This window comes from Pelodiscus sinensis, chromosome 19 (genome assembly GCF_052426305.1).
Source record: "Pelodiscus sinensis isolate ZL-2025 chromosome 19, ASM5242630v1, whole genome shotgun sequence".
In the NCBI taxonomy this organism is placed as follows: Eukaryota; Metazoa; Chordata; order Testudines; family Trionychidae; genus Pelodiscus; species Pelodiscus sinensis.
In genome coordinates, this window is record NC_143070.1 from 21512125 (window position 1) to 21524571 (window position 12447).

Consider the following 12447-nt stretch of genomic DNA (forward strand, 5'->3'; position numbering starts at 1 on the left):
GGGTCGGATACCCCTGGGACCCGTGAGTTGCGGCCGTAGCCCCCCCCCCCACCGTTGGGCAGCACGTCTCGGACGCACTCCCTTAGGGTCCTGGGCTGGGACCTGGAGAGGGGGCGGGCCTAGGTCCCCCTCCGCCCCGGTAGTTCACCGGAGGACTAGTGAAGAGCGAGATAGCGGAGCCTAGTGGCCCCCTCCCCCCCAGGAAAGGGGGCGGGAGCGTTACATCTATTCTTCAGCTACCTTGATCCTTAGAGCAGCAAATTACACTGTGATACTGGTCAATTATGATTACTCCTACTATTCTAAATTCCAGGATCTTTAAAAGTTTCTTTCAGAGCACAAGAGGCTGATTTTGCTCAAAGGTGGGACAAGGGACCCCCTGGCTATAAGGCAGTGAGTGGGTTCTGGCATGACTTAAAGGATATGGCATTCTCCTGGGGAGTGCAGGATAGTACGTTTGAGGCAAGACTGGAGGAAGGCAGCATAAGGGTCTTGCTGGAAATAGGGAGGTGGGGTGGGCTTTGTCATCACATAGGGCATTCATCTGGGGAGCACAGGAAGTGCATATCATCTCCCACATGGCATTACAATCTGCCATGGACATGGCTGACACCAACAGCAAGTCATGCCTAGCCAAATTGATTAGCATCTATGATGAGGTAACTGGCTCTGTGGACATGAGGAAGTCAGTGGATGTGATATACCTTGACTTTAGCAAAGCTTTTGATACTCTCTCCCACAATATTCTTGCCAGCAAGTTAAAAAAGTATGGACTGGATAAATGGACTGTAAGATGGATAGAAATCTGGCTAGATTTTCAGACTCAACAGGTGGTGATCAAAGGCATGATGTCTGGTTGGTGGTTGGTTTCAAGTGGAGTGCCCCAAGGATTGGTTCTAGGGCTGGTTTTGTTCAACATCTTTATTAATGACCTGGTTTGCACCCTCAGCAAGTTTTCAGATAATGCTAAGATAAACATTGAAGGGTAGGGATAGGGTCCAGAGTGACCTAAAAAAATTAGTGGATTGGGCCAAAAGAAATCTGATGAGGTTCAACAAGGACAAGTGCAGAGTCCTGCACTTGGGATGGAAGAATCCCAAGCATTACTACAGGCTGGGAACCAGCTGGCTACATAACAGTTCAGCAGAAAAGGACCTGGGAATTACAGTGGATGAGATGCTGGATATGAGACAGCAGTGTGCCCTTGTAGCCAAGAATGCTAATGGCATATTAGGTTGCATTAGGACGAGTATTGCCAGCAGATCTAGAGAAGTTATTATTCCCCTTTATTCTGCTCTGGTGAGGCCACATCTGGGCTGTGTCTAGACTGGCCAGTTTTTCTGGAAAATCAGCCACTTTTCCAGAAAAACTTGCCAGCTGTCTACACTGGCCGCTTGAATTTCCGCAAAAGCACTGACTTCCTACTGTAAGAAATCAGTGCTTCTTGCGCAAATACTATTCTTCTCCCGTTCAGGCAAAAGTCTCTTTTGCGCAAAAAAGAGCTCAGACTTGCTTTCTGCAAAAAATCCCCGATCGCAAAAATGGCGATCGGGGCTTTTTTGCGGGAAAGCGCGTCTAGAATGGCACGGATGCTTTTCCGCAAAAAGTGTATTTGTGGAAAAGCGTCCGTGCCAATCTAGACGCTCTGTTCCAAAAATGCTTTTAATGGAAAACTTTTCCGTTAAAAGCATTTCTGTAAAATCATGCCAATCTAGACGCAGCCCTGGAGTATTATGCCCACTGCAGAAAAGGTGTGGATGCATTGGAAAGGGTCCAGTGGAGTGTAACCAAAATGATTAGGGGGCTGGAGCACATGATCTATGAGGAGTGGCTGAGGGATATGGGCTTATTTAGTCTGCAGAAGAGGAGAGTGAGGGGGAATTTGATAGCAGCCTTCAACTTCCTGAAGGGAGGTTCCAAAGAGTATGGGGAGAGGCTGCTCACAGTAGTGACAATTGGTAGAACAAGAAGAAATGGTCCCAAGTTACAGTGGAGGAGGTCTAGGTTGGATCTTAGAAAAAACTATTTCATTAGGAGGGTGGTGAAGTGCTGGAATGGGTTCCTTAGGGAGATGGTGCAATATCTATCCCTAGAGGTTTTTAAGTCTCGGCTTGACAAAGCCCTGGCTGGGTTGATTTAGTTGGGATTGGTCCTGCTTTGGGCAGGGGTCTGAACTTGATGACCTCCCGAGGTCTCTTCTAGCCCTATGATTCTATGATACTGCTGCCTGGGTCACAGTCTCAGCTATGTGGAGAGCATCATGGCTCCAAGCGTCTGGGAGTACTTAGGGGCTTTCAGCAGAAAGTAGAAGACCTTCCCTTTGACAAGACCAACCTATTTGCCGTGAAAACAGATGAAGTCCTTCATTCAATGAAGACTCCCGCATGACCCTCTGGACATGTATGCACCCCCTTTCAAGAGAACAAGATATAACACCTACCAAAGGCCAGGGAACCATACTGAACACAGTCCAGATACGACTTCCACCAGAAACACAGGCCTCAACAGCACAGACCTCAGCGCCAACAATAGCAACCCTCCACTTCTTTATCAAAGCAGCAGATTTGATGGTTTGGTCGAGAGCCAGAAAGACATCCCTACTACTGTCACACCCCCAACCAAATAGTTACAAGTTCAACCATTGCCTCCAGCCCTTTTTACACCAATAGGCACAAAGAACATCAGACCAATGGGTATTGGAACTCATCAAAGTGGGTTACTCCATCCCCTTTATTTCTCGTCCTCCTAACCACCCTCCCTCCCTGTCCCTCTTCATGGACCCCTTTTACAAGACCCTCCTTCAACAAGAGGTCCTCCACCTCCTACACATAGGTGTGATAGAGCCAGTACCAACGGCTTTTCAAGGGAGAGGGTTTTACTCAACATACTTCCTAACTCAGAAGAAGAATGGTGGATGGAGACCCATTCTGGATTTAAGTAGGCTCAAGTACATCGCATACCAATGGTTCAAGCTGGTAACACTAACAACAATTATTCCAGAGCTAGATCAAGGGGTATGGCTTTCAGCTCTTGACCATTAGAACATTTATTTTCATAATGATACATCCTGCCCACAGGCATTTTCTATGATTTTCAGTGGGGAATCATTACCAATACACCATTACCAATATCGAGTACTGTCTTTTGGCCTTTCAACAGTTCCTAGAGTTTTTTCCAAGACTCTAGCCATTGTTGTGACATTCCTACGCCATCGGGGAGTCATAATATTCCTATACCTGGATGACTGTCTCATAAAAGGCACATCCTTCCTGGAAATGCAAGACATAGTCAACAATACCATGGGTCTTCTACTTCATCTCGGTTTCCATACCAGAAGTCTACACTTCACCCTACTCAAACTGTAAAATGTATAGGAGCTCACATCAACACCATCGCAGCCAAGGCAACTCTGCCCGTGCAGAGATTTGAGGCTGTTTACAACCTCATACTGGTGTCACATGCGACCTCTGCTACAACAGTCCATGAATAGGCCACCACTTATATGGTCTGATTGGCCAGGCTACACATGAAATGCCTCCAGTCCTGGCTGGCCACACTTTACACCCCTTCCAGGGACTCCCTCTCCAAGACAGTCACCATCCCACCACGTATCTTCAGTTCATTGGAATGGTGAATGCATCCACACAATGTACTACGGGGCATACTATTTCATCAGCTGGCCCTGACAGTCACCATTACTACCAATGCATCCCTTATGTGATGGGGGCTCATCTCGGACCCTATACTGTACAAAGCAAATGGTCCTTCAGCAAACAAACGCTATCACCACATACTCAACTAGGTTGTGGCCTCAAACTGCTTTCCCCAAAAATGTGCCTCTAGAGAACATTTGCAAGGATGCCACATGGTCATTCGATCACACATTTGCAAAACACTGGGGCTACATCTACACTGACATGATCTTGTGCAAAAACTCTTTAGCACAAGAGTTCTTGCGTTAAAGTAGTTGTGCAAGAGATCGTCTACACTGGCATGTGTTTTTGCACAAGAGATGTTCTTTTGCGCAAAAGCATCCATGCCAGTGTAGACTCTCCCTTGCGCAAGAAAGCTCTGATGGCCATTTTAACCATAGCGCTTTCTTGTGCAAGAAATTCATGTCGCCTGTCTACATTGACCTCTTGCGCAAGAACAGTTGTGCAAAAGGGCTTATTCCTGAGCGGGAGCATCATAGTTCTTGTGCAAGAAGCCCTGATTTCATACAGTAGAACGTCAGTTTACTTGCGCAAGAACACACGGCCAGTGTAGACAGGCAGCAAGTTTTTGCGCAAGAGTGGCCACTTTGGCACAAGATCACGCTAGTGTAGACACAGCCTACATGCTTACCTCTGCCATCATATAATCTATGGCTGATGGAAAAGCATCATTATCCTCAGCTCCAGGGACAGAGCTCCAAACCTGCCTCCACAATTTGACTACTGCTTGGTAGTCACCCAGAGTAGAGCACTCATAGGGATATCACTCGAAGAAGAAAAGAGAGTTACTCATCCTGTGCAGTAATAGGGGTGTAGTAAGTTGAGGGTCAGTAACATGGAGTCAGCAGGCCTGAATAGAGGCCTGTAACATGAAAGCAGCAACAGGCCTAGAATCTAGAAAGCAAGACTTTGGTTCAGGAACACAGGAACCAAGAAAGAGACCCTATTGATAATTGTGTGATTGTGTAAGTTAGGTAGAGCATGGAAGGACACAGGGAGGCACTGGCTACAGACTGTAAGCCAAAGGGGAGTAGTGAAACATCTTAATAAGAAATGTCTTGGTACAAAGACTCCCCCAAAACTAATGCACATACCTACCTAGGTTCAGGACCAGGTTGAGATTGACAGCATGAAGGATGGTAAGTTATTCCTCCTTCCGTAAGGTATGGGGTGGTAACTAGGCAACAGAGAGTGGTAACCTGATAGGTAAAGAAATGATGTAAGTTTGGACCTGTCTATAAAAGGACACTGCAAAGGGTGTTCTCCGGCCGACCTTGGGGAGGGGAGGGGGGCACACTAGGCACCTGAACAGCAGGTATCATTGCCTAAACTTACAGAATGCACAGTAGCTTAACTCTGACTGACTGCTGTTAATATCTGTTATATGGCAATAGGCCTGCCCGGTGTTGGTACCTTGTCAACGTGGGCCATAGTGCCCAATGGTATAACGTTGTACTGATCTCTGTTACCAACTGGTAGAGCTTGGCATTTGACAATAAACCTGCTTGATTTATTTCAAACCTTGCCTGCATCTATCATTTCCGGGGCCTCTCAGAGATCTCCTATGTTGACTCGAGCACGGGGTCTAAAACCCTAGATAAAGGGAGTACCGATTATTACACACGCAGCGGAAAGTTTATCATCCCCGTAGGAGTAGAGGTCCTGTCAGGAGTGCGCCAGGATGACCCTGACCAGACGATGCTGACATTGACTGTTCAGACCACCGAAGGTACCGAGGTACAGAACACTGAGGAACGACAGGGGGTTCTTTAAGTTGTGTGTCCCCATGGGTGCTCCACTACCCTCCCTCCTTCCCTTGCTTTGGAGCCTTCTGGGTCCAGTGACAAGGACTGAGAAGGAACAGAGGGGGCTGTGCTGCATTCATGCCTAACGGACACCAATGGCATGAGAAGGCTCCAGGGCGTGTGTGCAGCGAGGCAGGGGCACTGTTAGAAAAATCTCTGGTTGCTGGTGCAAGAACGCATAAGCACCCAGAGTGGAGCACCCATGAGGACACACATCTCAAAAAAACGTTACTGCACAGGGTGAGTAACTCTCTTTTTTTCTTCACACATCACACAGTCTGCCTATGGAACGCCTTGCCAGAGGATGTTGTGAAGACTAGGACTTTAACAGGATTTAAAAAAGAGCTAGATAGATTCATGGAACTTAGGCCCAACAATGGCTATTAGCCAAGATGGGTAGGAATGGTGTCCCTAGCTTCTGTTTGTCTGGAAATGGGTGACAGGGGAGGGATCACATGATGATTATTTGTTGAGTTCCCTCCCTCTGGGGTACCTGGCATTGGCCACTATCAACAGACAGGTCACTGGGCTGGATGCACCTTTGGTCTGACCCAGAATGGCCATTCTTATGTTCTCTCCATGGCTCTACAGCCAGATGTGAGAGGAAGGTCACAGGCTGGGCACAAATCTCTGATCAGCGTCAGCCTGAGGATCTCACCCTTGCACAGCAGACTCTGGAATTCCCCATTCAGGGGCACAGTCTGACCTCAAGTGTTTCCTAGAGCTGTCACCTCCCTGGGGACTGGCTGCCACTGGACTGTGGGGTGGAACATGGGCCTGTCACTGCTGGGCACTGGGCACCATTCACCCAGGGCAGCAGGGACCAAGAGTCTGTCCCATCCAAGGTCTGTTTGGACACTTTTGTGGAATGGGCTGGAAAGGGGGGATCTGGTGTCTCAGTCTAGTTCCTACATGACAGATTTCTACAGCACTTAACCTGGGAACCTCCTGACTGTCAGAGCCTAGAGGCCAAGGAGTAAGTTAGCCATGGAGACTCAATTCCCCTTTTGTCCCCCAGAGTTGGTCTCTCCAGGCAAGACTATTAATGGGACCTTTGAGGGGGACATTGCATGGCCAAGGGCTGCGCTGCCTCTGCTCTCAGGCTGGAAAATTGGAGAGATTCTAACTCCAGGCCCATTAGACCGGTGACTCATTAACAGGAACTTAAGAACTGGGTCACCCAGTGCAGTATCACTATGTGACATTATTTCTCTCCAGATGCGAGACGGGGCAGTTCCAGCCACCAGATGTGATTTATCCTGAACTGGAAGAGCGAGTCAGAGGTTTCTTCCAGATAAATATTGAGCTATCAGAGACTCTGAGGAAGTTCAAAGGTACCTACAAGGGATGGAGGAGGGGAAAGTGAGTTAAGTGTCTGAGACTGAGGAAAGAGAATGGTGCTGGTCAATTGGTTCATAACTAGATTATGCTTCTATTTAACTGAGGGGTGAGAATGGCACACACTTGGGTTCTAGGACACTCAGGTAGATTAATTTATTTGTTCCAAAAGCAGAGAGAAGCTGAGTAAACAGACCCAACTGCTCACAAGTAGAGCCAAGATTTTGCAAACTCTTAACCAGTGGCAGCCCGTCCATAGGCATGAACTAGGTGGTTGCCTAGGGTGCCAAATTAAATGGCCATTGAGGGGTTTGGAGGTGGGGGCGCCGATCATGTGCCAATTGCGCATTTCGCCTAGGGCGCCAGTTGCTGGCAGCTCATCTAGAGCCGCTCCTGCTCTTAACATCATGTTAGCACCAAAAAAATCAAAGGGGGTAAAGTTGCTTTTATGGCAAAGTCTATCCTTGATGCATCAGTAAATGAAAAAGAGAAACCAATTCTCTGGACTCTGAAAGGCCAGAGGGGATGATGAGGTGGAAAGTAAATCACACTTGGAGATTGTCTGTCCTGGGATGGACAAAGAGTAGGAATCAGTGGCCAGTTTTCTAAATGGAAAGAGGAAACACTTTCCCTACAGGTCCATCCTGGGACCAATCATATTCAGCATATTCTGCATAACTGGTCTAGAGAAAGGGATAAAGAGGGAAGTAGCAAAATTTGCAGATGATAGAAGACTGTTCAAGATAGTTAAGACCAAAGCTGCCTGTGAAAAGCTTCAAATGGATGTCACAAAACTTGGTGGGCAACAAAATGGCAAATTAATTTTAATGTTGATAAATGCAAAGTAATGCATATTGGAAAACATAATCCCAACTATACATGTGAAATTATGGAGACTAAATAAGCTCAAGAGAAAGATCTTGGAAAGAGAATTGGAGTTATTGTGAATTGTTTTCCAAAAATATCTACTCAGTATGCAGCAGCAGTCAAAAAAGCAAACAGAATGTTGGGAATAATTAAAAAAGGAATAGATAATAAGGAAAATATCTTATTGCCTCTATATAAATCGATAGTATTCAAGATGTGTATGCCCACATCTTGAATACTGTGTGCCAATGTGGCCACCCCATCTCAAAAAAGATATATTGGATTTGGAAAACATTCAGAAAAGAATAACAAAAATGATTAGGGGTAAGGAAAAGTTTCCATATGAGGAGAGACTAAATAACACTGGGGCTTTTCAGTTTGGGAAAGAGACAAATAAAGGGAAATTTGATAGAGATTTATAAAATCATGATTTGTGTGGAGAAAGTGAATAGAGGGTTATTTATTCCTTCCCATAAGAGAAAAACCAGTGGTCATCAAATAAAATTAATAGGTAGCAGGTTTAAAACAAACAAAAGGAAGTTTTTCGTCACACAATGCACTGTCACCCTGTGGAACTCCTTGAAATAGGATTTTGTGAGGCCCAAGACTATAACAGGGTTCAAATAATAGCTACATAAATTCATGGCCGATAGGTCCATCAATGTCTATTAACCAGGGTAGGCAACATTGGTGTCCCTATTCTCTGTCAAAAGCTGGCAATGGGTGACAGGAGAAGGATCACCTGCTCTGTTCATTCTCTCTGCAGCTCCTGGCATTGGCCACTGTTGGAAAACAAAATACTGGATTAGATAGACCTTTAGTCTGACCTATTATAGATATTCTCATCTTCTTATGTTTCCACGATGGTTCCAAAGCGGAGGGATGTTGGTTCCATTGCTGGGAAGCACCTGAATGAGAGGAAATATAAAATTTCAGACCTTTTCATATAAAATATCTGAGTGAGTCTCTGTCTGTTCCTCTGTCATAATTAAAACACCGTTCTAGTAGTGTGGAGTGGGGACACTGGGATAAACATGAAAGCCTTGAATCTCACCTCTCTGATCCTTTTCTCTGCCAGACACTCTGCCATCCTCACTGGAGAGAGCAAGAGGAAAATCCCTGGGAGCTTTCAAACCAGGTGAGTTTGCAGGTGGAGATTGTATTTATCTTCCTGAGGGTTGTAGCTAAAGTTACCAGCCAAATGGACCATGACCATGACATGCACAGCCCTAACACTAACATAGGGTATGTCTACACTACCCCGCTAGTTCGAACTAGCGGGGTAATGTATGCATACCGAACTTGCTAATGAAGCCCGGGATTTGAATTTCCCGGGCTTCATTAGCATAAAGCCGGCGCCGCCATTTTTAAAAGCCGGCTAGTGCGAACCCCGTGCCGCGCGGCTACACGCGGCACGGGCTAGATAGTTCGGACTAGCAAGCCATTCCGAACTATCTGTACACCTCGTTCCCCGAGGCGTACAGATAGTTCGGACTAGCAAGCTACTCCGAACTATCTAGCCCGTGCCGCGTGTAGCCGCGCGGCACGGGGTTCGCACTAGCCGGCTTTTAAAAATGGCGGCGCCGGCTTTATGCTAATGAAGCCCGGGAAATTCAAATCCCGGGCTTCATTAGCAAGTTCGGTATGCATACATTACCCCGCTAGTTCGAACTAGCGGGGTAGTGTAGACATACCCTTAGTTATCAGTGACAAGATCCATGGAACCAGGGGGCCCAATACTTCCTAATATTGGGATAGTTGGAGGGCTAGGAGCCATGTTGACCCCACATATTGCAAGCCCTGTGTTGGGGCAGCTGATCAGCTCCCCTCTTCCTCAGGAAGGGCAGTAGCCTCTTCCCTGTGCTGGTCTCTCCCAGTAGCCTGACTCCAGCTCCTCTTCCCTAGGCTCTGCCCCCTGGCCAGGCCAGAAGGTAGAAATGGGCTGTCCCCTATCAAGCTCGAGATGCCCAGAAGAGCCCTGGCCCCTCCACCTGCCCTAGGTGGCACACTCCAAGAAGTGGGGCCATGGACCAGGGGCTGCTCTCGGGCCCCCAGTCCTTGACCCCAGGCAGGTGGAGGGTCAGGGGATCTCCACAATGACCAAGGCTCCCAGCCTGTCCGGGGATGGGACCTCAGTTGGAAGAGGAGGAGGAGGGGGTGGTTATAAAAGGGGTGGGGCCGAAGGCTGTGGGACCTTGTGCCCCCCACTCCCACAATTCTACCAAGGTTCCAGAATTCTGGGGGGCAGTGTCCCAAGCTGATGTTACATGAACACACCTGACACCAGCTGTGGGACTGAGTTTCTGCCCAGGCTGCTGCACAGAAACCCTCTCCCTGAACAGCACCCGCATGGAGCTCCCTGCCCTGAGGCTGCCCCATCCCTCTGCTTTACCCCAGTGCAGGGCACCCTCCCCGCATTGCTCTTCTCCATCTGGCCTTTCCTCTGGCCAGGGCTGGCCTCTCCCATTGGGGCAAGTACCTGCCTTGGGGAGACGCTTGCCCTGTGATGCTGGCAGCTCCTCCCTTCTCTTTGGGCTGGGGCTGGCCTACCCAATGCCCAGGCCCTGCTCTCTGGGGTGAGGCAGCTATTCCGCCACGCTGCACCCTCCCCTCTGTGCCCTGGACGGGGATTGGAGGCTGCAGCAGGGGAGGGATTTTCCCTCTGCGGTTGAAAGCTGGTACCTGCCTCCTCTGCCCCTGCCTCACAGAACCCTCCTGCTCTGGGCCTGACCCTGGGGATGGAGCAGCCCGAGCTGGGGGGCAGGAGACTGCAGCCTCTGTTCACAAATCAGAAATTATTGAAGTGGGTCCCCATTGCCCAGGCTGAGACACTGCAGTGACAGCTCAGCTCAGTCTTAGGGCCCAGGACACAGGCAGCTCCCTGGGGTCCAGGCCTGTCCCCATGGTCATCTAGTAGCCTAGGCGGGAAAGGCACAGACTTCCCAAACCACCTGGCATGGCCCCACCCACATCTGCCCCCAGAACACCTGCTGTAGGCATACCAACGGCGGAGTGTTGCTGCCCCCAAATACCTGCTGTCCCTCTGTTCTGGGGCCAGGGAGGTTGGAGCCATGCAGCCTCCTCCCTCCCTGGTACTCCAGGCCCAGGGAGGCTGAGGTGCATGTGCACTTGCCCCCTTCCTGAGGGGGGCAGGATGTGCACTCGGCACTGCCCCACCCCCTCTCCTCCCTGTGCTGGGGCCTCAGCAGAATGGGTGGGGCTGTAGGTAAGGCTGGGGGACTCACTCATCCAGCCCCTAGCTACAACCACTGCCCATGCTTGCCCCTGCCAGATCAAGGCTGCTGGGGACGGTGAGAAATGGCCTCAGACGCCCATAGGGCTGGGCTCTGCCCTTCACACTCTGATTCTCTCTCCCCAGCAAATGTGACTCTGGATCCCGACACGGCTCATCCCAAACTTGTTCTCTCTGAAGATGGAAAAAGTGTGAGACGAGCAGACACACGACAGTGGCTGCCCGACAACCCAGAGAGATTTGACACTTGGGTCTGTGTGCTGGGCCGTGAAGGATTCACCTCGGGGAGACATTGCTGGGAGGTGGAGGTGGGGGATGGGGAATTATGGGCTGTGGGGGTGGCCAGAGAGTCTGTGAGCAGGAAGGGAGGGATCAACCTTAGCCCTGAGGAGGGGATCTGGGCTGTGGAGCAGGATGAGGAAGAATTCCGGGCTCTCACCTCCCCTGCGAGCCCCTTGCCCCTGAGCCAGACTCCCAGCAGGATCCAGGTTTGTCTGGACTGTGACTGGGGGCAGGTAACATTTATTGATGCTGGCAATGAGGCCCCGATCTTCACTTTCCCGCTGGGCTCCCTCCCTGGGGAGAGAATCCGACCCTGGTTCTGGGTGGGGTGGCTGGAATTCTGTTTCAAACTGTATCCCTGAGATATCTGGGGGGGGCCTCACCCCCTCACATTCTATATCATGTCTCCTTGTGGACTGTCTATGCTGCAGTCTCTATGACCCTGGAAACTGCTGGAGGTTTCAGTTCTGTGCAGCCTTTGGCCTATTCAACCACAGAGAGCATTGAGTGCAGAAATTTTGGTGGTGTTCAGAATGCTGAGAACCAAACTCTCCCCAACCCTAATTCTCCTCACTCCCTCTGTAGCCTGTCCTTGCCTGCAAATCTATAACTTTTCATTGTTTTCATTCTATTCTAGCAGTGACGCAAGGACCTATGAGATCTCATCCTGTAACAAGCTAGCTTTGGCAGTAGGGTAGATTAATTATAAGACATCGTATATTTGATATTTTTTAAATATGGCAGTATGGAATTAAATATATAGAATATAATATTAAAGAATTTAATGCTAAATATCAGAATGTGCTGGATTAACCATAAAGCCATTGCGCCGACACCAAGAAACCAACATGCTGACGTACAATACAGCATGCAGACAATTCTCTTTTCAGTATACAGAATATCGTACATGGTATCTGATGCTAGTCTCACAGGTGCAATGTCATGACATGTTATCTGAGTTTAAGATTGGTAGGCCCCTAACAATACTTTGACTTGAAGGGGCAAACATCCTACTTTCTCAGAAAAATAGGAATGTGTTAGTCAAAAACACCCCTTTGCATGAGGCCACACTGTAACAACTCATGCATATTCAAAGAGGTGTCTTAATTTAATTCTCCAATCAACATGAACACGCACAAATATCTTGGGCTGTGGAAATCTGTTTTTGGCTTTGAGGGTTGGATCTTAG

General features: G+C 48.7%; 1 protein-coding gene across 2 annotated transcripts in view; it reads left to right on the forward strand.

Annotated features, from left to right (window-relative positions):
* LOC142821632 (E3 ubiquitin-protein ligase TRIM15-like) overlaps positions 1 to 11993 on the forward strand; it is a 30284-nt gene extending 18291 nt beyond the window's left edge. For both annotated transcript variants that reach the window (XM_075913205.2, XM_075913204.2), the window contains exons 6-8: positions 6737 to 6852; positions 8802 to 8861; positions 11103 to 11993. In XM_075913205.2, coding sequence (XP_075769320.2) covers positions 6737 to 6852; positions 8802 to 8861; positions 11103 to 11620 — 694 coding nt within the window. In that variant the 3' untranslated portion in view covers positions 11621 to 11993. The remainder of the gene's footprint in view (positions 1 to 6736; positions 6853 to 8801; positions 8862 to 11102) is intronic.
* Positions 11994 to 12447: the final 454 nt, after the last annotated feature.